This window comes from Meriones unguiculatus, chromosome 6, assembly GCF_030254825.1.
Source record: "Meriones unguiculatus strain TT.TT164.6M chromosome 6, Bangor_MerUng_6.1, whole genome shotgun sequence".
NCBI classification, from domain to species: Eukaryota; Metazoa; Chordata; class Mammalia; order Rodentia; family Muridae; genus Meriones; species Meriones unguiculatus.
This window is the reverse complement of record NC_083354.1, coordinates 47,877,605-47,905,601: the sequence shown is the minus strand read 5'-3', so window position 1 is coordinate 47,905,601 and position 27,997 is coordinate 47,877,605. Positions and strand designations below refer to the sequence as shown.

The 27,997-nt window shown below is 45.1% G+C and overlaps 1 protein-coding gene across 2 annotated transcripts in view; it reads left to right on the top strand.

The window, feature by feature from the left end:
* Slco2a1 (solute carrier organic anion transporter family member 2A1) overlaps positions 1 to 7,453 on the top strand; it is a 79,126-nt gene extending 71,673 nt beyond the window's left edge. For both annotated transcript variants that reach the window (XM_060385414.1, XM_060385412.1), the window contains exon 14: positions 16 to 7,453. In XM_060385414.1, coding sequence (XP_060241397.1) covers positions 16 to 136 — 121 coding nt within the window. In that variant the 3' untranslated portion in view covers positions 137 to 7,453. The remainder of the gene's footprint in view (positions 1 to 15) is intronic.
* The last annotated feature ends 20,544 nt before the right edge of the window (positions 7,454 to 27,997 follow it).

Below are 27,997 nucleotides of genomic sequence, written 5' to 3'. Positions count from 1 at the left end.
CCTCTTGCCTCACAGGTACCTGGGCCTACAAGTGGCCTACAAGGCCCTGGGCACACTGCTGCTCTTTGTCATCATCTGGAGGGTGAAGAAGAACAGGGAATATAGCCTGCAGGAGAATGCCGTGGCTCTCATCTGACCTGCAGCAGCCACTTGCTGCCCTGCCCCAGAGCCTGCCCCCACCCCGCCACACCTGATTGTACTAATGTTAACATGCCTTTTGCTCCCCTTCCTTCCTTCCTTCCTTCCTTCCTTCCTTCCTTCCTTCCTTCCTTCCTTTCCTTCCTTCCTTCCTTTCCTTCCTTCCTTCCTTCCTTTTCCTTGCTTCCTTCCTTTCCTTTCTTCCTTCCTTCTTTTCTTCCTTCCTTCTTTCCTTTCTTTCATTCATTCTTAAGAAAGACAGTCCCATTCACCCTTTGTCTCCCTGCCTCCTTCTCTTCCTCCTCCTCCTCCCTCCTAAAGTCTCCCCCATGGTTCTGAAGACCTGAAGTGTACTGAACTGAATGAGCACTGATCTGGAGAGTCCAGAAAGGGGTCCCTCACACAGGCAGGCTCTCCTCAGCACTGGGTCCTCCAACAAGACGCCCATCATCAGGCAGCCTCTGTTCTCACCAGTCTCTCAGGAATACTTAAGAAGAGTGAGAAAAGGGGGCCATGCCTTCCATGCCAGGCAGCCCAGCTCTCCTGTGGCTCCACCCACAACCTGCAGAGAGGCAGAAGAAGAGGGGATGGTTGGTTTCTTAACAGAGAGAACTGGGCTACAGGAGCTGGCTGTGGCCACTTTTCATTTGGATTCGGTCTATAGTGGACCCCAGAATGGGATGGCCCCCCTTGCCTGCCTACTGTCTGCCCTCGAGGCTGATTTGGAAGCTACCATTTGGGAAGTACAGCCCTCTCTCTAACCTCCACCCTGGTATCAGAGCAGGCACTAAGGAACGAGAGGCTAGGTCATCCAAACACTGTTCACGGGAACCCAAAGCCTCTCTACCCTCCTATCAGCATATGTTTCTCTCTGCCTTTCAACCTGAGGAAGCTGCAAGGAACCCACCTAAGGAGGGCCCGGTCTCCCACCCTCACAGTGGAGACCAGACCCTTCCTCCTCAGAGACATGAGATGGCGTTCCTACCATTCCCCGGAAAGCAGAAGAGTGGCCTCGCGTGGACTTCGCCATCCCGACTTCAACTCACGGGCAGAGGAGGAAAGCGGAATGATCCGAGACACAGCCAGAGCGAGGGATGGGGCAGAGTGCATGCCCCCGCCATTGGGCTAGACACGAGCTGCAGCCCACAAAGAGGGCGGCCAGGCTGACTTGCTTGCAAACATGATGTATTCGTCAGCATTTTCTCAGCTTCTTCTCACTACCTCTGGGTGGAGGTGGGCATCTTCTGTGACCCTGGGTTGGAGGGAGGTGGGGGGGGGGAACCACTCTTATAACAGAGAGCCAAAGGCAGAGGCCCAGGGAGGAGGCCTTTTACCAACAGTTTTGCATATTGGAGACTGACTCGGGGCCGAGCAGTGATCCTTCGTGTTTCCCTAAGAGCTCCCTGTAAATCTCACCTCCATTTACACTAGGACCTCCTCCCACAGAGTGCTTGGTGGGCAGCAGGGGCACACTCATGTGCTTGTCATGCTCCTCAAGGGCCCAAAGATTGGCAGAGAAGATCCTGACCTGAGCAGCCATGCCACTTAGGGGCTCTACCAGACTGACTCAGCTTCTGGCCCTGTGCGAGATGGAGAGCTGGTTCCCTGTGCCACCGAAGCGGCTAGGCAATTGTCATTGCCCCATGTGGCATTTCAGCACCCTCCAGAAACAACTTCTGTGGTGAGAAGCTAGCAGGTTTGGGTCAGTGCGGCCAAGCTACTACTGCGAGACTGAAGTCTTCATGGAAGCCAGCGTTACCAACAGCATTCTCTCAGAAGCCTCCGGGCTCATTTCCACAGATCTTGCCGAGGAGGAGGCGCCAAACAATCCCGTGGGCCAGTTTCAGCATGCGCAACGGTTCTGCTTGGAACATGATTCTCCGCAACTAACCCTGGGCTTCCTCACTGCAACTTAGCCGGATTCTGAAGGCACGGCCTTCAGCAAACCTCACGAACAATGAATGCCATCCTTCAGGTTCTGAAAGATTGGTTGCTCCCCTCCTCCCCACACACAAGCCTTTATTATATTGCTATTAATATATTATAATTTTGTTATGGGTGTAAGTTGGTTATGAGTTTGCGCTGTTGTGGGTCTATTAGAGAGCAGGCAGAATTTGTACCTTCTAGACAAAAAAATGCCCATGCTTCAACCTTTTGAGGCCTGTAGCCAAGGAGGCCATGTCATTCTCAATGCCATCTGCCTGGTGCTAAGCAGGCTCCAAGCCTTGCTGGTTGTGTGGGCCTTTGGCTTGCTTTCCACACAGGCCAGTGTCATCGACTCGTGGGAATGAGCTCTTGGGAGGCCCTTGAGTTCATATCCCGCAATGAATGAGCTTGGTCACAAACACTATATCTGTGAATAACATAATCTTAACTGATCGTTTACTACCAGCCAGCAAATCTTGCCTCCCAAATGCCAGAGGGGCTCTAAAGAGCTCACTTTCTTTTCAATTAGAGAGCAAAGCGCCGCAGACTTCCTTGAGTGTATCCTGCGCGAGATTCCCATGAAAACACAGGAACATCCTGCACAAAGTCGAAGTCCATTTCTACGATTGTGAAAGGGATCCAGAAATTCCATCTTCCAGGCAGATGAAGGTAGCCCTCGAGCCCTGGGTGGTGGGTCACCCGTGCATTAGAGCCAAAGCCAGTCAAATTGACCATGGGGATTATCCACCAGGGGTGCCTTTATGTTTCATTTACGAAGGCCATAGTATGTCTTTGGTCTCTTTTCCTTGCTTCTCCATGGAGTTCAGAGACCCTGTAGAGTAGGACTCAGGATCCCAGTCCCCGACCTGGGCACAACCACAACTATATCTTTTCCTGCCACCCCACCCAGCCCTAGGAAACCCTTCCCTTTTCACCATCTTTACCCATCCTTCTTGTATCATCCAGCCTCCATGGGAGGAACCAGAGAACCAGGAAATGAAGGGTCTGCCATCCCTTGGCTCTTCCTGGAAGAAGAGGGGTAGATCTCTATTAAGTATCTTTTGGTCCAAAGCCTTCTGCCAGGTTCCTCACGACAGTACATGATGGAGGCCACACTAGTCTCTGGGTTCTATTTGAAAATAAAGACTCTTAGTCAGGCACAGTGGAGTGTACCTTTAATCCCAGCACCTGGGAGGCAGAGACAGGCAGATCTCTGTGAGTTCAAGGCCACCTTGATCTATATATTGAGTTCAAGATGGTCAGGGCTATATAAGGGAGACCCTGTCTCAGGAAGATAGAGAGAGAGAGAGAGAGAGAGAGAGAGAGAGAGAGAGAGAGGAAGGAAGGAAGGAAAGAAGGAAAGGAAAGGAAAGGAAAGGAAAGGAAAGGAAAGGAAAGGAAAGGAAAAAAATGAGAAATCCAAAGTCAAGGAAGCAGTTAGCAAGGCTCACATCACACAAATAACTTGCCAGGATGCCAGGCTCTTTCCATTTGCCCCAACCCCCTCTCTCCTTCTGAGGTGAGGGGGAATCTTGGGTGTGAGAAGGCCTCCTTTTTTCTCACGTAAGTTCATTGACTTGTGAGATCGACGTGGAGGAATCTCTTTAAAGTCATGTAAGTTGGATGTTCATTTACCCACGTAAGTATTCTAAGAATGCCGTAACTACTCATCAGAAAAGATCCAGTGATCCCTATGGGCACCGCAAGGTAAAAAACAGACACGGAGGAAAGGGCCAAAGAGGAGAGGACTTTGACATGCAGAGCTGTGAGAGTGAGGTACACAGACAGGCCTTTTGGGGACCATGCTCATCTGGAAACTGGTTGGCATGTTTTTGCTTAAGAAACAAAGGCATGTTGTATTTGCCTTCAACACTTCCAGAGATGGAGAGGCGCAGCTAAGCAGGGTCCTGAATTAGTGTCAGCTTGACATTAAAACACTGTGTTGCAGCCTCCCAGAGAGACTGGCAGAGGCATGTGTGAGAGGAAGGGAGAGGGGGGCGGGGAATTTTGCAGATCCAGGAGAAAAATCCCATCTTTCCCAGCCACAGGAACCAAACGTCGGAGGGAAACTGTCCACCCCCTGCCAATAAGGCCAAATTCGTTAACCTTTCATCGGTGATTAAATATGTAAACAGGGTTCTAGGCAGGCCCTTGGCAAATCATTAATGAGACAGAGCTTTTCTCTCATGGCATGCTCTGCCCATTTATCAGTCTCCACACCCATTTCCAGCCCTGTACAGTGGCCACAGGACACAAGGCTCACTACTTTGCTAAACTCCCTGCTCCCTAGGTACCTGCTACACTTTGATAACAATAATAAAATGTGCATAGATCATTACAGTTTGCCAAGCCATGCATTCGTTTAACAAGCTCCTCAAATCACCCAGAATAGGCTTGGCTAGGCTTCAGTCACATGACACAACACACATTTATCTCTTGTTTGCACAAAGCCCACGGCTTGTTTGGGTGGCCTCTCTAGGGCGGTGGCTTCCAAGGCTGGCTCAGTATGCCAGCTATTTGGACTTGAGGTACCTCTGTTTCATCAATCCACAGTTAATGAGGCAGGGAAGAAAGCTGAGAAGGTCTCGCATTGGTAAGCAAATGTTTTAGGCAGAAGCAGCACAGAGTCCTTCTGTTCCCAGGCTCATGGCCAGAACTAGTCTCGGGGCGCTACCTAACTGCTGTACAGGTACAGCTCTGTGCTCAGAAGAGGGAGCAGACTTAGACAAATGCTATACTGGAATCTTCCACCACGGGGAGTGAGTCTAGGTGAACCAATATGCTCACTGAGACCCTTCAATTAGCCTCGCCAGGCTGTTGGAAGAGGGATGAGGAGAGCCAGAGAGGTAGGAAGCAAGGCCAAGGCTGACCTGGTGATGGGAAGGTGGGGAAGAAGATGGGCTCAGAAGAGGCAAAAATGATGAAGCAAAGGCTGAGAGAGATCATGGTTCTAATCTTTAGCTGGCAGGAATTTGGGCAAAGGCTGAGCAGGCTGAGGAGGTGGGGGGAGGACAGCTGGTTAAGCATGCCCTCCAAGGGGAGGAGCTTATCTCCAGGGGAAGAGTCTCACCCAGAGCTTCTTCTTGAACTGTGAGGCCAGTAGGACCACCACATCCCACAGATAGATAAGGGAGGTCACTTCGAGCTGTCAATAATGCTGGTATGTACAAGGAGCAGACACGGCACATTCCCTCACTTTGCAGGATGTATATACCTTGAGCAAGGATGGGAACTTGACAAAGACCCAAATGCTGTGAGTTCAGTTGAGAAATCAGAGAATGGGCTAGGGCTGATTTCAAGGGTCAAAAGTGTAGGCAGAGGGGACAACAAAGTTGTGAACAAAGATAGAAAGATGAGCAAGCACGTGCACATTTTGAGAACTCACTGATCGGGGAACCTGAAGGAGAGCAGTGGTAAGGCCAGGAGAGGGGTTTAGAGCCCCTTTGAAGTCCTTCAAGGCTAGCTTAGACCAAGTCATGAAACTGGAGCCGGCGCGGTTCTCTGCCCACCAAATGCCTCGGGAATGACCTTCGAGGCTAGCCAACCAGTCCCAGGAAAGCATTTCTACTTCTAAGTACTGCCCCGGGGTCCTGGAACGGGACTGCTACACCCCAGAGAGCGGAAGAGCCATCCTCCCAAGGAGCTTCCTCCTGGGGCAGCCTCCCTCCCTTGCTTCAGCCGAAGCTGGCTCCCCACCCTCCCTCCCACCTTCTCTCTCCCCAGCTGGAGCCCCAGGGCTGTAATCAGAGCCAAGTGGGGCAGCTTATTTTAAAAGGTCTTCTGTTCAGGCTCCCCTAAACTTCCCTTTGGATCTCCCAGTACTACATCATTTAAAACGTACCCAGCCCCCAAATCTCCGTGTCCTCCTCAGAGGTCTCAGATAGGGACAAGCATTAGACTGTACCTTCTTAAACAGAAGCTTACGGAAGAGCACGGGGGGGGGGGAGGGGGGAAGATAAGAGGGTAGCGGGGAGGGCGGGGAGGTGTTCTCGAAATGACAAGAGCGCCCTCCCCTGGGCTAGGACTGGGAAAAGGCAACTGGAATTCCAGAAGGGCTCCCAAAGTCGGGAGGGGTTTGAAAGATCAGAGAAAGCCGGGCCCTCCGTGCTTTCGCACTTAGAATCGTGAGATGGGGAGATGGGATGCAGCTGGTCTGACTTCCAGGCCGAGAGCGGTGTCCCGCCCTGTTCTTGCAGGTGACCAGCGTTCCCCAGCGCCGTGGTCCGCCACCAGGGGGCGCCGCTCACCCGGGCCGCAATGAGGCAGCGCCACCGCGGGGGGTCACCGCATTCAGCCTGCAGAGAAGGTGTCCCTCGGGCCAGGAAGAGCACCCCTCAGACGCACCGCCACCCTCTGACACTGCAGACTTCCCACCCGAGCACCCTCAGCCCTGCGGGCTCGCATGCCCTGCCACCTGGCATGGACAGGGTGGTCACTTGGCGGCATCACGGGGGCCCTCACCAAGGTGGGGTCAGCCTCCCCTCAATCTTACAGGCCACAGTATTCAGCGGCTGCAGGGCGCGCAGTCAGCTTCCACCTCCCCCTTCTAGATGTTCACCGGTGTAGCTCTTGGGCCTCAGGAACTGACTTCTGAAACAGATCCTAACCGCAGGCACTTCCCACCTCCAGAAAAGGTCCCTTCTAGGGCATCCTGAAAAGGACTGAGCTCTAGGCCTACGGCCTACGGGCAGGGTGAACAAGACTAGCAATCGCCCCTTGCTCCTGGGAAGCAAAGGCAGACCCAGCAGGGAAAGCACATAGACTGGGCCCCTGTGATTGGTAGATCAGTTGCAGGCGCCGTGCTGCTTAGAGACTCGCAGTCACCTACATCCTGACGCAGGGGAAACTGAATTACCCACCTTTTGCCTCAAGTCTCCCTTCCTTGACTTCCGCCTCTCGAATATCGGCATTTCAGCCCTAAGCTATTAAGCCAAAAATTTACAAACAACACGAAAACATATTTTCAAAAGCCTTTCCTGGCAATGCACAATTAAAATCATTTCGGGTCTGCTTATTGTTCGGTGCATTTTCATAAATGCATATGACACAACCGCCATTGTCATTTAGGGGTAGAGCAAGGTGACTCTTAGATCTATGTTGATATTGCTTTGTGTAGCCTGTGCCCACTTTCCCACCCTGCCCTCCTGTGGGGAGGAGCCCTCCCTCACTATGGATTAGCCTAACTTATTCAAAGCTTCATAAAGATGGGATTGTGCAAGGCATTCTAATGTTTTTGAGATCTGTTGCTGTGGTTGTGGTTGTTCGTTCTTATGTGGCATGTAAGAATGGTTGAATATGCCATGATTTCTGTATCTACTCATCAGGTTATTTAGATGCCTTGCCATTTTCCATTATTATGAATAAAATTGCTATGAAAATTTCTGAGTTAGTGTTTTTGTGGACCTGTGTTTTCATTTTTGTTGGAGAAATGTCCAAAAGTAAAAACTGTTCGGTCATAGGCTAAGTATAAGCTTAGCTTTCTAAGAGATTAACTCTTTGCAGTTGAATGACTTAACATTTAACTAACAATGTAGAAGTTTCTGGAAACTTTGGTGTTTCAAAAAAATAAAAAACCAAAACCAAAACCAAACAAACAAACAAAAACCAGCCCTGTTGCTGTTTAATTGGTTTAGTTCTGTCGACTTGCTTGCCTAAATGTATGCATTAATATGGCTGCCGTGTTGCCCTGAATGGAGTCATGTTTTTGAGTAGTTGGTTCTTCGTTTGTGGTGCTGTTAGGGAGGGTATGGAGAGGTGTGGGAGCGTTGCTGGCAGAAGTGACCCGAGGCTAACTGAGAGTTTGAAGCCTCACCTTTCCTTCGACTTCTGGCTGCCATTAAAGATGTGATCTCTACCCAAAGTTTGGTTAAGAGTCTCAGCATCTGCTTTGATACACTGCTGGGTAGAGTCTTCCAGAGGCCCTCTGTGGTAGGCTCCTGTCCTGTTTCCTGTTTTCTCCTTCTTCCAGTGTCCATCCTGTTTGTCTTTCTGAGTGAGGATTGATCATCTTACCCAGGCAGGGGAGAGATACTGGGACCTGGAGAGGACAGGAGCTCCACAAGGAGAACAACAGAACCAAAAAATCTGGGCCCAGGGGTTTTATCTGAGACTGATACTCCAAGGACCATTCATGGAGATAACCTAGAACCCCTGCACAGATATAGCCCATGGCAGCTCAGTATACAAGTGGGTTCTCTAGTAAGGGGAACAGGGACTATCTCTGACATGAACTCAATGGCAGGCTCTTGACCCCCCCCCCCCCGCCAAGGGGGAAGCAGCCTTACCAGGCAATGCATCCAGCCCTGATGAGACCTGATAGGCTAGGGTCAGAGGGAAGGGGAGGAGGACCTCCCCTATTAGTGGACTTGGAGAGGGGAATGGGAGGAGATGAAGGAGGAACGGAGGTACAGTGGGATTGGGAGGGAATGAGAAAACGGGCTACAGCTGGGATACAAAGTGAATAAACTATAATTAATATTTTTAAAAAAGAATTAATTCATCCTTTAAAAAAAAAAAAGATGTGATCTCTAAGCTTTCTGCTCCAGCTCCCATGCCTCCCCTCCACAACAGTCTCTCCCTGGGGAGAGCAAATTGTGCTTGCTAAGCTAAGCTAGTATATCTTAAATGGTTTTGCAATTCATCTTTTAGACTCTTTCGGAACTCAACTACTGTGGATGATCTGAGACTTTCTGCAGGTCCTTGTTGGTTTTCCTTCACCTTTTTGTTTGTTTGTTTGTTGTTTTGTTTTTTTATCTTGCTGATCCCCAGATTACATTTTTATCGAGTTGTCTTCCAGTTTATTGAGTTTTCTTCTGCATCCTAAAACCATACTCTTGTAACCATCAGGATATATTTTAATTTTAGTTTCATGTTTATCAGTTCTAAAAATACTGTTTCTTTTTTATCACTTGCATAATTTCTGTGCTAAGAGTCCTTGTTTACCAATTAATATGGGCTTTTCCTTTAGCTATGGGGCCTTTGAACTGTTTATAATAGCTGCTTTAAACTCTTCCCTAGGTAAGACATGTGGGCCATGTCATACTTTGGCTGCTCTGGTTTCCAGATGTTGGCCACATTTCCCTTCTTTTCAATATACACTGGATGTTATGAGTGATACTTTGTAGCGACTCCAGATTCCACTGTTGTCTTCTTATCCCTGGTGCTAAGGATCGAACACAAGGCCTTGCATGTGTGAGACAAATGGTCAGCCATTGACCTCCACCCCCAATCCTCTGCCATCACCTCCTAAAGAATCACGATTCTCGTTTGAGTAAACAGTCCTTTACCGACCGATCACCTGGCGCAGAGTTTCTCATCCTGTGGGTCGTCACCCCTTTGGCAAACCTCTATCTCCAAAAATATTTACATTGCGACCCATAACAGTAGCAAAATTACAGTTGTAAAGTGGCAAAAGTAATTTTATGGCTGGAGGTCCCAGCATTGGGAGAGTTGAGAACCAGTGACTTAGGGGATGCTTAGCTTGACTCACTTTGTCACCAAGAGTCTACGCACCCTAAGATGGATGACACTTCATCTAATTCAATGAGGCTCAGCTTTCAAATTCTGTCTCCCTTTAGAGTCTCCTGCAGGCTTGAATGTGGAGATTTTGAGGGAGGTCTAGGCTAGACTCTTAGACACATTCTTGTCCTCCCATAGCATCGGATATGAAGGGAAGGCTCTGGTGTCCATTCTAACACCTTGAGATTTTGAGGTTGTGTGACACAAGGGCCTGGGGAAATAGACTGTGTTGGAGTCACAACTGACCTATGGCATTTTCTCTGGTTTCATGTGCATCTTGTCTTTCTCAAGGGCAGCCACGGGACACCCATGAAGACTATTTCAGGGTCTCGTGCACAATCCACCAGAGTCTGTCTGTGGCATCTAATTCCTCTACACAGACATGGAGATGGGCTGGCCCAAATGCTCAAATTCGTCCTTCAGTTGCTTATTAAAGTTAGGCTGATTTTGTTGTTGTTCTGGCTTGGGTTTGTTTGCCCAGCTACATGATAATCTACCAAAGGTGAATGCGTCACGCAGACATGCAGCCTTGTGTCTCCTCAGTGGTTTTGTAATCATAGTGTCTGAAGGACTCGTAGCATATCTTGATTGTTTGTCTGGGTTTCCTGCTGTCTTAGAATGGGAAGAATGCTCTCTTACAGCTTTTTATTTGTTGAGTAAACTCTATGGCCTCAGAAATAGTCTCCGACACAGAATGAAGTAGCACTGGCCATAAAGTGATCTATCCATTGAACCATATTGTCTTAGCTCGAGTTTCTGCAGCTGCGGTAGAACACTGGGACCAAAAGCAACTAGAAGAGAAAAGGGTTTGTTTCCATCTTACAATTCTTAGCGCGCTCCATCACTGGAGGGAAATCAGGGTGGGAGCCTGGAGGCAGGAGCTGATGCAGAGGCCATGGAGGGGTGCTGCTTACTGTCTTGCTCCCGCTGCTCGCTCAGCTTGATTTCTGATAGCACCAGGTCCACCAACCCAGGGGTGGACTAGGCCTTCCTACTTACACTAGTTATAAGGCCACCAATGCACAAACATGAAGCATCACAGATAAGTCTTGCAAATGTTTTGTTGAGTGAAAACTGAAACACAGAAGAACACAAACTTGACTCCAAAAACAAGCAGCAAAAGAAGAGGTTAAATTTGGAGGAAGAAATGTTAGTGGCTTGTAGAAAGGGAAAGAGGCGTTGATTGTAGCAACGTCCAATTTCTTGAACTCATGGTGGGAATGTGTTGTCATAATTTATTTGCTTGTGCCTTTTACTTCTTCTACTCCTGTGTATTTAACTCCCCAGTATAAAATACTACAATGTCATGCCCATGCCTCAGTTGGACACTATAATAATTATCCCATCATCCCAGGAATTAGACAAAGAATCATTTTTGAAGTCAGATTCACACCTAACATTTTCTGCAGGTTTATTTAATTAGAGGTTTTGAGGGATTTCAGATAATAGTCAGCACTCATGGTTCTATTATATTAATAACATGCTACAGACTTTGGAAAGAAATGTTTTCATGTTAAAATGTCCTGATGGGAAAGCACTTTCCATTGTGGAATTTGTACCAATATGCCTCTCCCTTTGTGAAGTCGTTCAAATGAGGGTTGATGTGACTGCGCTCCAAGGAACTGCTCTTAAATTCATTTTCCCTAGACATGGCCTCAAGCCAAAAGTCAGATTTTTTTTTTCCCCTTACTAAAATCTAAGGGAAAGGTGACATTTCTTCCTTGCTTTCTCAGTCTGCAGTCATAGGGAGAAAACAAATTATGTGGGAAGAAATGGGACCATCAATTGTAGCACTTGGCATAATTTATAATAACAGACTAGCTTGTTATTATAGCTCGAAACTCGTTTGGAACTGAAAATATTGCAATTAGTAGGTTTTTAGCCCCAACCATCTTCATCTGTTTGTTCCCCCTCAACAGAGTGCAGCATTTATTTATTAGATGAAAGCTTAATTATTACTATATGCCTTAATTTTACACTCACAGAGTACTTATTCCAAAAACTTTTTTTTTCTTTTTTCTTTTTTTTTTTTTTTTTGCTGCTGTTGTTTGTTTGTTTTAAAATAAAATCTAATTCTCTATCCGTGGATATAAAGAAAGGAAAGAACTCACTGAATATGCTTACACTCAGCTTTCCATGGGGTTGTCAAACCGGTGGAAGCACCTGCGCCATCCCTGGCTGTAGAGACTCAAGACAGGCAGAGGAAGGAGTATCGATCTGCCTCTGCTGGGAAGACAGTAAGTCAGGAAGCTTCAAACCACTTTGGTGTGTATCTGAATCCAGAAATATTGCCACATCTTTGTGCCAGGGCGTACCGGATCAGAAAGATGTGAGGTTTAGTGTTTTCAGCTGGACAGAATCTGGGGTCACCTGGGAGGCAAGCCTCTGGGCACAGCTGTGAGGGATGGTTTAGCCTCTGTGCTCTCCACGGCTGTGGTGATTGGATTAACTGGTGTGGGAAGATTCACCCAGAAGTGGGCAGCATCATTCCCATCATTCCCTGGGGTTGGGTCCCGGACATTGTAAAGGGGAGAACCCTAGCTGAGCGTGAACGCCACCTCCTCCCCATGGATCGACCACAGTTCCCTCACTATCATAAAAGAGCTACCAGGTTTTATTTTAAAATGAATCTGCTGTAAATTCTTACCAAAGGGGGCGGAAATCCTCTCAAGGAGGGGAGTTTACTATTACTTTGTTTTTCCGTGTTGGGCTCAAACCCCTGAGCCACGCCCACCCCCTTCCACACGCCACTCTCTTAAATGTTTTTTTTTCTTCCCAAGAGACTTGGTTTATGGAGTCTCTGATCAACCATTAGACAAAAGGGAACACAGCCAAGGATTCCTTGTCAGGTGACGAGAGGACAAATTCAAACCTCTAGCACAAATGTAGTGGGCAACATCCAGAATTTTTATAAAATGTGCCCCGATAAGACCTCTTTGTAAATAACAAAATATACAAATAAAGCTAGCGCTGTAGTTGTAGCTTCCACAGCCTCAAGGTGTGTGTGTGTGTGTTGGTGGTGGAGGTGTGTTGGTGGAGCGGTGTTTAAAATGCTGTAGTCCCAGCCCCGCCCCACAAAGCCGCACTATCAAGGACTAGATTCCTTCCAAAGCTAACAGAGAAGCCTAGAGTTAAAGTGCAGACCGCTAGAACTCAGGAAAATAAACTACTTCCAGGTTATGACACGATTAAAATAAACAAAGAATTGTTATTTTCCCATTTTCTCTTTTATGTAAAGAGACGCAGCATGGGTTTGTAAAACCATGATTAGTATAAATTATTCTCACACTGCAAAGAGGTTAAAACAGTTCAAAGCCACCATACACGAATAACTGGCAGCAACATCATCCATCAACATTTTTGTGCATGCGTTCTAGAAAGGGGGCACAAATATGGGAAAACATTTGTATAAATATGTGATTTCTTTCTATACACTATTTGTAATAAGTCATTCCACCTAATTGCATCTATATTTTCAAATTTAAAAAGAAGTCAAATGGGAAATGAAAGAATAATACAATTTCAATTAGGTAGTATTTGCATCAAGATAATCTTGAAAAAAAATTCACATCGCAGAGACGTAAGCTTGGAGAGAAAAGCAGAACTGAAATGAGACTAAGATATTGGGTTCCTGGCTAGAGTTTGGCTCTGCAATGTGCTCCTGGTGGTCTATGAATCGATCCCTGGGACTGCAGATTAAAAACTTATGAGAGGTGCAGTTTGTGAAAGGTTCTTAGATCACTGGGAACACACCCCTGAAGAAGATTATGGGCCCATAATCTTCCCCTGGCTTATAACGTAAGCTGTTTCCTTCCTCCATGTGCTTCTGCCATGAGGTGCTATCTCAATAATGGATAGGAATTGCTAAAAACAAACAAAAAAGTAGCAACAACAACAAACCCATAAGGCAAAATAAACCTTTTCTCTAGCATTTGTCTCGAGCTTTTTGTTATAATAACAGAAAGCTGTTGCTGCACACATTCCACATTTCAATTTGGGTCCTGCTGTGAGTGATGAAGTCAGTAGATCTAGAATGTTTCTTCCTTATCTCCTCCCTCTTTATCCATTATCATATTAACAGTCAAAACAAGAAGTATTTAAATTTTATTTTGTAACTATTATTTACAAAAGATTTCATATTAATATTATCACATACTTAGACATTTTTCAAGAATGACCACCAGACTTTCACCACGATTCTTCACTCCTGATGTCTTTATTTTGATTTACAGAAATTTAATTTCAAGTTAGACTTTTATCCCTCACAGTTAATGACACGCACATTTTTTTTACGCTATTGTTTTCAAAAATACTCATTTTCTCTAATAAAATCACTTAAAGCTTTCACTGTAAGTTGTGCTCTCTTGGGATATTTATATTTTCCCCAAGACTCAGAGAAATTAAAACGTTCTATTCAGTGTTGCACAGAATTACACAGCTAGTCTGGAAAGCCAGGATACAAGCCTGAGCTAATTCTAGAACTACCTCTCCTATCGTCCATCCATTATCCGCACCTCCACTCACTCACACACTTATCCATGATGTGTCCTTCCTACTGATCCGCCTCTTCACCTATCCAACGGTTAGATGGACCATCCATCCCCCATCTCTCTTGTTCTCCTTCTCCTTCGTTTGTATATCAATTAACTTTTGCTTTGAGGCAGACTCTCACTCTGTAGCCAACAGCCCAGGCTGGCATAGGATTCACAGTGATCTCTCCCGGCTCAGCTTCACGCACTGGGATTGTTGGTGAGAGCCGCCATGCCCACTTCGTTATCCTCCATTCCTGTACATATGATGAAAACTTATATGCACGTATTCATCTGTAGCCATTCACCTATCCAACTAGTCCATCCATCCCATCTGTCAAACCACCCACCATACTACTGCCCCCTATCTACTCATTTATCTGCATTTATTTACTCTAGCATCTACCTAGTCAGATGCATAATTGACACAGCTACTCATCCATTCACCTATCTAACCTTCTGTGCACCTATGAACCCTCTCATTTGTAACAGAATGGTTTGATGCTTTGTGTTTGATTATTAACTATGAACCTATGAACCCTCTCATTTGTAACAGAATGGTTTGATGCTTTGTGTTTGATTATTAACTATGTTGCTCCCTTACCTCCCTGTCTGACAATAGAAAGCCAACACTTGGGCAGGGCAGAGATAAGGTAGGCGTGGCTAAGGTTCCAGGGCTTTGGGGACAGAAGGACCATAGGGAGGAGATAGGTACCAGAGGGGTAAGAGGAGGAAGAGCTGCCACGGGTTAGCATGGAGAGTAGCACATGGCCGGATCAGCGCCAGATCAGCGTGGATGGAGGGAAGCAACACAGATGAGAAGATAAGCAAGGATTTATGGAATTATGGGTGGGGAGTAGCCCAGATAGAAATTATTAAAGCAGATGGCATGGGATGGGAGATAATGAGGTGGCTTAGTAGGTAATATCTGCCCAGCTCTCGGTAAAATAAAGCTATTCTAAAATACAACAAGTGTCTTATTGATTTGAGAGTGGGTTAGGTAATACTGCTGTAATTATATCTATTTAATAATAAACCATTGGCTTAGTTTATATTTTCCACATCATTCACCAATCACATCATCCCATCCCTCATCTTTCATTTATTTATTTTTTTCTATCCATTTGTCCATCCGACCAGTTTGTTGATTTACATGAAAATCTACAGACCCACTTCATTCCCCAGATGGGAAGCTCTTTCCTTCTCTGACTTTTCTGGTTTCATTTCGTTGTCAGCTAATATGAGAAGACCACACATTCCATGGGCTTAATAAGATCTGTCAACTCATGCCCTAACTGTCACCCAAATAAACACTATTGCAACAGACAGTATAGATCTTATAGTATCGTCTCAAACATTGGGTTTTCTGTTCTCAATCTCCTAATAGTTGAATATTCTTATCTTACATAACCTCCACTATGAAAGTTATACAACAAACTGAACAAAAAGCTTCTGTAAATAAGTATTATAGAAATTGTAAATTTATTACAAGGTATGAGAAAGAATATTTTAAAAAATTAGAAGGAACAATAAACCATTTTTTTTTAAAGCCATTCAGAAAAGGTCTCACTCTATAGCTCTGGAAGGCCTGTACCTTGCTAGAATGATCAGACTGGCTTCCAAGTCACAGAGGTCTACCTGCCTCTGTCTCCCTCATGCTGGGTTTAAAAGAATGTGCCACCACACCTGGCATAGGCATAGTTTTTTTTAAAAAAATATGTTCTTGAAGATGCTGGAGGAGTAACAAGATAGTAAAGAAAAAGAGAGTTTGGAAAAGGGTTTATTTGACTGTCATTTCCAAGTTCAAGTCCATCGATCATTTCAGGAGAGTCGGGGAGGAACTCAAGCAGCTAGTCGCGTTACATCCACAGTCAAGAGCAAAGAGAGAATAAAGGCACACACACCTGCCTGGTTTGCTCCCTCTCAACTAGCTTTCTCCTCTCTCATAAGAGATTCCCAAGAGCCCCAGATGCTGGACATGAACCTGATGGATTTTGTGTTCGTCCTGCTGGGTTTTGATTTTGTTTTAGCCAGAGATTTTCAGTTATGCCCCCCATTCTTTGGAATAAGAATGCATAGGGAATAGTGCTGCCTGCTGTGATCTGGGCCTTTCCACATCAACTAACAATCAAGACAGTCCCCCACAGACAAACCTCGTCTTGACAGTCTCTCATTGAGATTCTCTCCCCAAGATGATTGTGGCAAGGTGACAACAAAAACTAGCCAGTATATCCAGATTGTAGATTATGAAGCTATTGGGTATGCACACTAAAATAATGCCTACTAAACTCAAAGAGGTTTTTAAATGGTAAGTTTGAAATATTTAGAGAGAGAACAGAAAAACATATTTTTTAAAATATAGTGGACTTGAAAAATAAGAACATGGATATTCTAGATCTTAAAGGCAATAGCAAAAGTTAGGAAATCACTGGGTAAACAGAGCCAAAGAGAAAGTTAGGAAACTGGAAGGTTAATCAAAAGAAAATATCCACAAAGCAGCATGGAGTGACAAAAGAATGGAACATGTAAGATAAATAAATCACTAAGAAGGTGTGGTTACTACTCTTGATTGTCAACTTGACACATTTAGAATAACCTGGGAAATAAATCTCCAGTGTGTCTGTGAGGGAGACATTTCCAGGGAGGTTTAACTGAGTGGGGAAACCCACCCTGAGCTTGGGCAATGCGTCATGACAATCTCAGATGCAATAAAAAGTACAAAGAGGGCAGAGTGCCAGCATCCATCCCTCCTGCTTCTTGTCTTGGACACAATTTGAGAGGCTGCCTCAAGTTCCTGCCACTCTGCCTTACCCGTCATGGTCCATTATACCCTCAAACCGTGAATTAAAATCAACCCTTCCTCCCTTCTGGAAGAAGAGAGGTAAGGAAGAGAGAAGGTCTAACTTTAAGAAGAGTCCTGGAAAGAGGGAAAGGAAAGAGTGATATGAAAGAAGTACCTTTTAAGGGCTGAGAATTTTCCAAAGCCCGTGATATGAAAGACATTTAGTGTGGCAAGGGAAGGAGAGTTAAGGCTGCGGATAAAGCGGTCAGAGGTGGCTGTGGTTCTTAGTAATTATTGTTCCATTAATAAGTATCTAATGCACTCAGACAACAGAAAGCATCCCTTATGGGCAAGATACCACCCAGGCAGAGCTTCGGGATACTAAGTAAATTTCATCTGAAAAAAAAAAAAAAAAAGTGACCGAAAGGAATAGCGGAATAGCATTCGAGGAGCCCTGCTGGAGAACAGAAGACCTGAGAAATGTTTTCTTAGGTTCAGTATACAGAAATGACTGTGGCTGTGGTCCAAAGGGACCAGGCTATATCTCAGGCTAACAGCAGGACTTGGCATCATTCAAATGACTGCTTATTTTACAGGCATACAAGCCCGGGGGAGGGGGCTTGCACTAAGGGTCCAGGCTGTTGCTGAGGCCAAGCAACAGGATTGTATAGCAGGATCAAATTCCTTGCATGGAACTCTTGAGAGGACTGTGTTCAGAATTGTGAAGGTGAAGGTGAGGCTGCAGTGGAGCGCTCAGGGTCCCGGCGATGCCAGAGCTTTGGGTGTTTCACTGAGGAAACTGCTGTCACTGAGTGGAGACAGTCCAGGGGAGATGACACAGGAGCAAACAGCAGACCGAGAAGAGCGGGGCTTCCCAAGTCCATGGGAGCCCAGAGGATGTCGCCAAGAGCCCCGGATGCTGGATGTGAAGCTGCTGGGTCTGGTGTTTGTCCTGCCGGGTTTTGGTTTTGTTTTAGCCAGAGCTTTCCTGATATGGCCCCATTCTTCCCTTTTGGAATAATGCTTTTTACGCCATAATGACCACATGTTTGAAGCCTGTGACTTGCTTCTTTGACTACACAAGTTAAGAGATTTCCTTATCTTACAAGTGACTTTGGACTTCTTTGGGGATTACTGAAGCTTGGGGAGTTCTTAGAGATACGCTAAATATATTTCGTACTATGAGATGGACAGGAGACTTTCAGAATCAGGAGTGAAATGTTATGGTCTAGAGCGAAATATTTGAGTATCAAGTTACCAAAAAGTTGTAATTGTGGTGGTTAACTTAGACACCTGAGGTATTGTGGCACAGTTTTGGTTGTGTCTACGAGAACTTTTCTAGAGAGGATTGAAGAGGATTGGCCAGACCTGTGGATGATTTAGCATCCTGGAATGACTGAAAAAAAAAAAAAAAAAAAAAAGGAGGAGGAGGAGATCAATAGATCAATTGAGCGCTGACATTTTTCCTGCTCTGTTTTCTGTTCCACTGAGAAGCTGGGAGGTGAAAGTTCACAGGTGAGAGTCATTCTTTTCCTGTCATGGTGGATTGACACCCTCAGACCATGAGCCAAAATAAATAGATTTTTCCCATAAGTTATGTCTCGTCAGGTATTCGGTCATATCAGCAAGAAAAGTAAGTGATACACTTGTTTCAAAACCATGTTGGCCTAAGAATTCAGTAACTTAGCATTAATATCCCATCAAAGAGGTAATATGTCACTTTAAAATGACTCTAAACTTATCAACATGAGGCATTCTTCACAATTTTCTCATACTTTTGCAGCCAATGTATATAATAGCAGTGACTGTAATTAAAATATGTCTATTGATTCATTTTCAAGAACTGTTTCAAGCCATCATTTTTGTTTTATTTTATGAAAAGCTGCAAAATAAATGTTTGTTCTTATTTTGCCAGGTCATAAATAATTTCTCTTCTCTTTGCCATTTCAAAATTAGATACTTCACATGAGAGTGTGATCCCAGGGAGGAAACAAATTCCACTGACGTTTTTATCTTTGCTTATTGAATATCTGGCCGACATTTGTTTTGGATTTCTGATAGGTCTGGGTTATTTCCTTAAAATTGCTGGAACATTTTCTAGCATGATCAGGCATAATTTTATTTATATCTAGCTGAAATTTTTGACATATACATATAAAATACTCAAAATATTCTTATTTCTGATTCAGTTCAGACTTTTAGGCCACAAATGGATACTATTTCGTAAACTAATTTGGAAACTCTCAAAGATCTCATATCAAAATACAACAGAACATGGGTTACTTAAACTTTAAAAAGTACCTGTAATTTTTCTAACTTTGGACCAATTATCTTTGTTATTATGAAGTCTATAGAAAATTATCAGGTGCCTTAACTGAAGATCAACTTTAAAAAGATCTTTCTTGTCCTCATATTTTAATTATAATTTACATAACTGAAATTAGAAGTTATTTTTGCCATTTCTCCATTTAAAATGTTATTGTTGTTATTTTGGATGCAAGAATGTCAGTTATCTTATTTGGCCAAAATTACAATTTAGTTCTTGGGAAACATACTAAATATCTAATTCTGATTTCTAGATAATAGTTCCATTACTTCTTTTTGACCTGTAATGAGATTATTAGCAATTTCAGTGTTAGTTGAAAATAGCTATGACTCTTGTCTAATTTGGGTTTGTTTGTTTGATTGATTGATTGACTTTGATTTTTTGAGACAGGGTTTCTCCGTGTAGCCCTGGAATTCCTGGAACTCACTCTGTACACAAGGCTGACCTCAAACTCGGAGATCTGCCTGTCTCTGCCTCCATAGTGCTGGGATTAAAGGCATGTGCCATCATTTATTTTTTTCTAATTTTTTAGACAGGAACTGAATGTTTGTTGTTGTACGCCGCGTTAAGTTTTAGTTGCTCTCATTGTGACATTTGTATATAACTTCCTCCAGTTTCTTCTTTTCTTTTTGTTTGTGTACTCTCGTGTGTGTGTGTGTGTGTGTGTGTGTGTGTGTGTGTGTGTGTGTTTAGAATAGAGATCAGGGTGCCTTCCTTGACTGACTTCCAGTTTACCTTTGAAACAGGTCTCTCACTGAGCCTGAAGCTCACCAATTTGGCCAGACTGGCTGGCCAGCAAGCATCTCCACCTCCTCGCACTGAGTTCACAGGCATGCATACCCGCGCCCAGCTTTCATGTGGGTGCTGGGATCAAACTCAGGTCCTCATGCTTGTGCAGCAAGAGCTTGACAGGTGGAGCCAGCTCCCAGACCCCTGCTCTCTTTTTCTTTTGTTCATGGTACTATGGTCTCCTCTAGAGTCTACGTTTACACTTCTATTTTATCCTTAAAGCTTTGTACACTCCGTTTCTCTTTAATGAATTAGTTACTGTGTGGAGTGTGTGGAGTGTGTGTCGTATGCACATACATGTGGTTGCATGTGCTTGTGTGTATATGCAGAAGTCAGAGAAGGAGGTCAGGTGCCCCGCTCTGTCACTCTCCGTGTTATTCCCTTGAGGCAGGGTCTCTCCCTGAACCTGTATCGAGGCTGGCAGGGAGCAAGCCCCGGTGATCCTCCTGTCCCTATACCATGGCAGTGAAGGGTTTTCCAGATTCATGCGACCATACCCGCTTTTTAATGTGGGTTCTTGGCATTTGAACTCAGGTTCCCAGACTAGCCCACACAGCAAGCTTTATTACCCAGTAAGCCATTTCCATAGACCCTATAGAGTCACTTTCTAAACTAGGAAAATAATTTCATTAGTAATTACATCTTATATAGGTCCCACTGTACCTATATTATCTGGATATAATATTACACCATTATACTGATATATAAATATGTAAAAAAAATTCATGCTGAGTCAATCCATTAGCACTGACTAGAAACACAAAGTGCTTATGCATAATTATAGAAAATCCTGTGACACAGTGATACAATAGGTTATGTAATGCAACAATTAGAGCAAATTACACTCCATAAAAATTATAAAGCCGTGTTTTTAAAGGAAAATATTTTGTCCTGTTTCGGTGTTTAAGTTTTGATATTGATATTAGCCATATTTTTGTGGAAAACAGCCCAGAAACTTCTTCAAAGCTAGCCATATGACAGAAAAAAATATAACTCCTGGGCACTCATGCCAGTGGTCCGGAGGTATATATTAACACCAAGATCTGTATGTGAATATAGATGGCAGCCTTATTTGTAATCTCCCCAATTTGAAACAATAAAATGGTGCTGTAATTGACAAACAAAATTAAAAAAACAATAACCTATCTAAATAATGGAATCTACCAAACAATAATAAAAATAAGTGAACAATTTAGTCCATCCACAAAATGGATGATGCTTAACCAGTTTTTCTAAGTGAGATAATATAGATCCCAAAGGCTATTTGTATTGAATGATCCCATTTGTGTGACATTCTTGGAAGGACAAAGCCAAAGGAGCAGAAAGCAGGTCAGAGGCTGCCTGAGACTGGGGAGAAGGGGTTTATTCATTGTTGTGAGTGAGAGAAGGGACTCCAAGGACCGTTCTGTGTGGTGCTGTGACAGTGGACATGTCATGCAAGAGCTGTAGGATTAGTACAATAAATGGTTTCGCAGTATGGAAATGTCACATGCAAACTAGCCTGTCAGGAGAGTCCAAGGTGGGATGCAGGCTCATAGGTGAGTCGAGCTCTGTTGTAAATTAATGGCACAAACATGCCTTAGTTTGTTTTCCTCTTACTGTGGTAAAATACTCTGATAAAAAAACAAAAACAAAACATAAGGGTTTGTGTTGGCTAGTTTTTTGTCACCTTCAACCAAGATGGGTCATCTGGGAAGAGGGGACCCCAGCAGAGAAAATGTTTCCATCGTATTGGCCTGTAGGCGAGTCCGTAGGGACATTTTCTTGATTGACTGATGTAGGAAGGACCCAGCCCACTGGGAACAGTACCACTCCTGGTAGGTGATCCTGGATTCTATAAAAACAAAAACAAAACAAAACAAAAAACAGGTTCAGCAAGCCACGAGGAGCAAGCCAGTAAGCACTCTTCCTCTATGTCCTCTGCTTTAGTTCCTGCCTCCCGGTTCCTGCCCTGACTTCCCTCAGTGATGGACTGTCTGTAGTCTGGGAGGTAAAATAAATCCTTTCCTCCTTAGTTTGCTTTTGGTCCTCGTGCTTATCACAGCAATAGAAACCAAAGTAGAACTGGGTTCATTTTAGCTCACAATTCAAAAACAAATTTTTTTTTCGAAGGCAAATAACCTCATACATAGGAGGCTTCATTTTGGAAGATCCAATTCACTTAAGTGAAGAAAGCCTGACTTCAAGGAGTTCCCTGCTCCTTGAAAGGAACTGCCTACACAAGTGTTTCCCCAAGGCCAGCACACAGAAGCTGATATGACAATGGTTCAGGGGTACCAGGCTCCATCCCAAGCTAGTAGCTGAATCTGACAGTGTGAAGGATAGAAAATTTAAAGACTTTTGATGAGAGGCTGAGGCCTGGCAGTGTGTAGTAGGGCCGGGGTCCCTGAATGGAGGTACCAAGACACCATTGTGTCAAGCTGTGAAAGTGAAGCCTTGGTTGTAATTGAGACCTCAGGATGTCAGGTGTGTCAGAACTCTGCGATATTTGTCTGTCAAGGGGAACGGCAGGCAGGGAGGGGAGGTGGCATAGGAGAGGATCTGTGTGGCTACAGGTGGCCGAGTCAGAGGAGTGACGCTGCCTAAGCCTTTTAGAGCCCAGTTGATTACCAGCTCCAGATGCTGGACAGGAAGCTGCAGAATTTGCTATTTGCCCTGGTGGGTTTTGCGTTGGTGTGATTGGCCTTTGCTATGCCCTGGTTCTTCCATTTTTAAATATATTTACTCCATGTCTTTATATGTTGGAAATGTGTTATTATTATCATAATTGTCATTATATAGGAGCTGACAGATAAGAGACTTTGGATTTTTAAAATACTGAAATTGTTAAAGACTATGGGGAACTTTAATGTTGGAATGAATGCATGTTCTGTGGTCACGAGCCTACGGGGAGAAGAAATGAAAGAGTGTATTAGTTACTTTTCTGTTGCTGGATAAAACACCATAACCAGACATGACTTACAAAAGAGAGAGCTAATTTTGGCTTACAGTTCCAACGGGAGAGTCCATAATGACGGATGAGGCATGGTAGCTGATTGCCTCAGCAGGGAGTTTGTAAGATCACATCTCCAACCACAAACAGAGAACAGGGGGGAAAAAACAACAACTAGAAATGGGACAAGGCTATAAGCTTTGATGGCCAGGCCCAGCTGACATACTTCTAACAGTAAGGTTCCAACTTCCAAAGATTCCATTAAAACCAGAGGCCAAGAGTTGAAATAGTAAGCCCATGGGAGACATTTCTCACACAAATCACAGAGAGGGTTATGGCTTCAAATTGTTGTGCTTGACACCCTTCCCCCACCCACACCAAGGCTCAGGAAACACCAAGCAAGAAGAGAAGAAAACTGCAAGATCCAGAAGCCAAAAAACAGTGTCTTCTGGTTTTCTTGTATATGACGGGACCCCTGCACTCATGAGCTCACAGCAGCTATGGCTGTCTGCACAAGAATCACAGAAGGTAAACCAACAAATACTATCAATAAATCAAAAGTGCATTGTTTAAGATGATCAAGGCAATCAATAAACCTCTAGACAGAATTCTGGGAGGTGGGGATGGAGGCAGGGAAGAAGACATATATAAACTGTCAATATCTGGAAGAGGAGACATATCACTACAGAGTTTACATATTAAACGATTAATAAAGCAACATTACAAATAGCTTCACATAAATAAATTGGACAGCTTAAGTGGAAAAATTCTTTGAAAGATACTGACTGTTGGTGATCCCTCAAGAAAACAAATAAGCTAAAGAGCCTAGTCTCTACTGAAGAAACTGAATTGGTATTTTTTAAATCTTCCCATAAAGAAAAACCAAGAATTAATGGCTTTATTAGTTAATTCCAAGCAACTTATTTTTTTTTTTCCCATTGGAAACAAAAATCTTATCTGGGCATGGTGGCTCACATCTTTAATCCCAGCACTCAGGAGGCAAAGGTAGATGGATCTCTGAGTTTGAGGTCTGCCTGCTCTACAGAGGACAACCGGAGCTACACAGAGAAACCCTGTTTCAAAAACCCAAAAATCTTTATTTACGTGTGTCTGTGAGTGTGCGCTACATGTGTGTGAGTGCCCATGGAGACCAGAAGAGGGAGTCAGGCCCCCCTTGAGCTGGTCGTGAGCTGCCTGATGTGGGTGCTAAGAATGGAACTCTGGTCCTCCGGAAGCCCAGGAAATGCTCTTAAGCGCTGACTCATCTCCTGAGTCCTTCCATCCAGCTTTTAAAGAAGTAATACCAATTCTGTACAAACTCTTGCCAGAAACTGATGACGCCCTTGTACTTCTCAGTTCATCTTGTGAGGCCAAGCACGACTTTTGCTACCCAAACCAAATGATATTATAAGAGAAAAAAATCGCAGGCCAACATCACTCACAAAAGTAGACAAAAAAAAAAAAAAAATGCCAAATTTTAGGTCAAATTTAACTTTTACATATAAAAGAATAGCTTATTATAATGAAGTAAGGTTTCTTCAGGGAATAAGCAGGCCACTGTGGTCTACACCATCGCGTTGTCTCTCGGTGCTGAGTGAGATGAGCAAACAGGATCTCGGGAATCTCCATGGACTTACCCTGAGTGGAAAAGAAAAGCCAGCCCTCTAACGTGACACAATATGTCATTTCGCTCAGATTCTTGAGATGATGAGTTTAAGGAAACTAAGCAGCTCAGTGATTGAGAGTGGGAACCGGAGGGTCCTCATGGCGATGGGGATGCTTTCTTCTTGATTGTGTATACACAGGCCGTGACAACAAACTTGCAAGATGCTACCGTGAAGGAAGGGGGGGGAGATAAAGGACCCACAGGGTCTGTCTTTCTTGCAACTGCTTGTGAACATATAATGACTTCCAAATAAAGAGTCATTTGTGGTACTTTTTTTTTTTTTTTTTTACATAAATAGCCAAGGGCGGTTATCCAAGATCTTTTTGAAGAACATGAGGAAACATCGGGAGAAAGGTAGGTATATGCTCTGGCAACGATCTTTGGTGTGATCAAAGCGTGTGCTAGGTTCTACCTCCTGACATATCTCCTCCATGCAGAGCTTTGGAACCTTTTCACGGAGCATCAGGAGACTGACAGAGAACATTCCTATCCACACCATTTGCAGAGCAGAAAGAGGGCTGGGTGCTCTTTCCGTGGTTAATTTCCTGGCTCTGCTAAGGTATTGTGGTTATGTAAGATGTTATCGTGGGGTTGTTGGATGAAGAGACACAGAAACTTCCTGTACTATTTTTTGAAACCTCTATGTTAGTCTAAAATTATTTTAAGCTTTAAAAACTGGACACATTTTTACTGAAAATGGTTTCGAAATTGGGGCAGACAGCAGAATACTAAGCAGTCGTGGGAACGAAAGCCTCTGTACCACAACGGGAATCTTGGGAGCAGGATGAGAGGGAAAGTGCAAGTCATAGGACTGAGTTTGAAATATAAATTCTAAAGACTCAAAAGAAATGGAAGTGTTGAGAGGTTCATCTAAGCAGGCTGCAGCTGAAAGAGAAGCCAGAGTTTGGGTTTTCTGAGTGGGGGAAAGAAGAAAAGGGGGGGGGACACACTCAGGGGCATAAAAAATATTAGGAGGCAGGTGATGCGATTTTTCCTCATCCAGAGAAGTCACTCAATGGATGCTATGTGGAAGAAACTCTCTCTAATGAGGTTGCCAACTCCAGGCTTATAGTGGCTACTTTTTCTGTAACATGGGAATGTCTGATACCCCAGGACAGAATAAGGATAGTCCCTTCCCCCAAAAAGATAAAAGGAGTGAAACTGTAGGAGAGAGGCTTGGAACAGAGCAGACTCCTAGTGTCTGAAGCTAGGACTCCCACAGCCTGAAGATCACGCGAGCCCTGCTAGACTACAGGAGCCAGGCCAGCAGACCGAGCTTTCATCTTTAGAACTAGAGGCATCTTCACTGGAAGAATCCTGCGATATATTTGAGTCCATAGTTGGACTTGAATACATTGAGCCCAGATGGACTTGGATTTAGGCCCCATGAGCCGCCTCAGAGGCTTAGAGGTGCCCAGAGGGCCCCTGCCTCATTCCTCCTTCCCAAATGCCCACCCTACCTGTGTGAAGGACCAGACATTCAGAGAGAAGGCACAGGGTCACTTGATCAGAGAAGTATGGTCAGGACCGAGGGAGGCTCTCCCTGAAGACTTCGCTTTCTCCATCACACCTCCCTCCCTTTCTCCTGCCTCAGTGATGTCCTCAAGGCCAGCATGAGAGGCTGTGAGGAGAAGGGACAATGTGATCTCTTTGGGTGCCTTGGCCTCCACTGGCCTTTTAATCACAGGCTGGGAGGGCTATGGCTTAGGAGTAGTTTCCTCTTTGCAGGGGATGGGGGTGCAACAGGTGAGAGGGGGTGGGAGTAAGAGAATAGGGGTGGGAGTAAGAGAATAGGGGTGGGGGTGTCCAACCTCTTGACACTGAGACACAACATTGCTGTCTACAAACTTGACACTAGAAAACCAGGAAATGGAACCAATGACAATAACAAGAAAGTTGCAAAAAAAAAAAAAAAAAATTAAAACTCAGCCCGATATGTCATAATGTTTTATATAAGAGTACAGTGTTGGGGGGGGGGAGGTGCATTCATAGCTATCTCACAAGCCATGTGACCTGTGGATACACCCGCCAGAACTCTCTTCAGCCCATGCTGATTCCTGAGACGGCTGTTAATTCAGGGCAAGGAGTGGAGTGAAAGCTGGGAGAGTTATCCTGAGCCCTGTGCTAAGCACAGCATGCTTACTGCATCTCAGGGAGCTGACCTCCAACCCCAGGGACTCCAAACCAAAGAAGACCTCGAGGAAAGAACAGTTACTCCAATTTGAGTTTTAGACTTTAATCCGAACATTCGGCAACTACTTCCTAAGCTCGGAGCGAAGGTCCTCAGGACCCCGGGTGGAAACTCAGCGGCTGTTTCCATTGAGTTTCCTTCGAGGCTTTAACAGGCCGTGGGAGACTCTAGTGGGTACATTCTGGGTAAATTCACAAACGTCCCCTGGGAAATCTGTAGGCCTGGGGGTGCATTACACTCCTGGCTCTCTTTGTGTCACACACACGATGCATTCCGGAACGTTCCCAAACAAGCATTCCCTGAATGGCCCCAGAAGGTCGAGACCAGCGGGTGGCAGGAGAGAAAGAGTGGGGCTTTGTAAAGCCTCAATTAACCGGATGTTTTAGATTGGGCTGTTTTGGAGGGGTGTGTGTGCATTTAGTCCTAGTCTGGCGGTGACTCTTTGCTCTCACCCCATTGTGTGTGCCCTGCAAGCACAGAGGTGAATAGGAGATGGATCTTGGGGCTCATTACCCAAATAAACCTAACTAGCGGGGCGGAAGACTGTGATTGGACTGGTGGCCTCAGGGTCAAAAAGAGGCAGGGCGCTGTCCTGGGGTTAGTGGAATTGACTTCCTCCAGGCCTTCTTTCCCACGGAACAGGTTAGGATTCAAACCAGTGGGTCTGCCATCAGCATGTGCTCTGGCCAGCTCTGCGGGGGGACAAGCACAGACCCCTCCCCATGAAGAGTTTGGGCCAGAGAGAGCCAGCTAGAGGCCACCAGGGGCGACAGAGGAGCCCCACCCCGAGTCTGCGCCAGGTATATCTGCACTTCTTCCTCCTCACCACCACACCACACACTGGCCCTTTCCTACCTTCCCGCCCTGTCCGACCACCGTTCTGCGCATCTGTGTCTGAGAAAGAGGAAGGGACCCGCATCTAGGTGTCAAAGACCAGAGGCAAAGGTCTCCTTGACCACATCATGTCTTCCCCCCCACCCAAGTGGGTGAGGGAGACAGAAGTAGCCAGGCAGAGCGAACCGCCCTAAAGGGACACCTTTCGTGGGCACCAGGGGAGGTGGCTCTCCAGAGCGGGCTGCGGCGGCGGGGAGTTGGGGGTGCTGGCGCACGCCTCCCCACATCCCAGCCCCGCAAACCCACGAGCCCCGCATGACATCAGAGGCTGGGGAGCGCGCAGAGCGCAGGCGCGGGCGGAGCAGG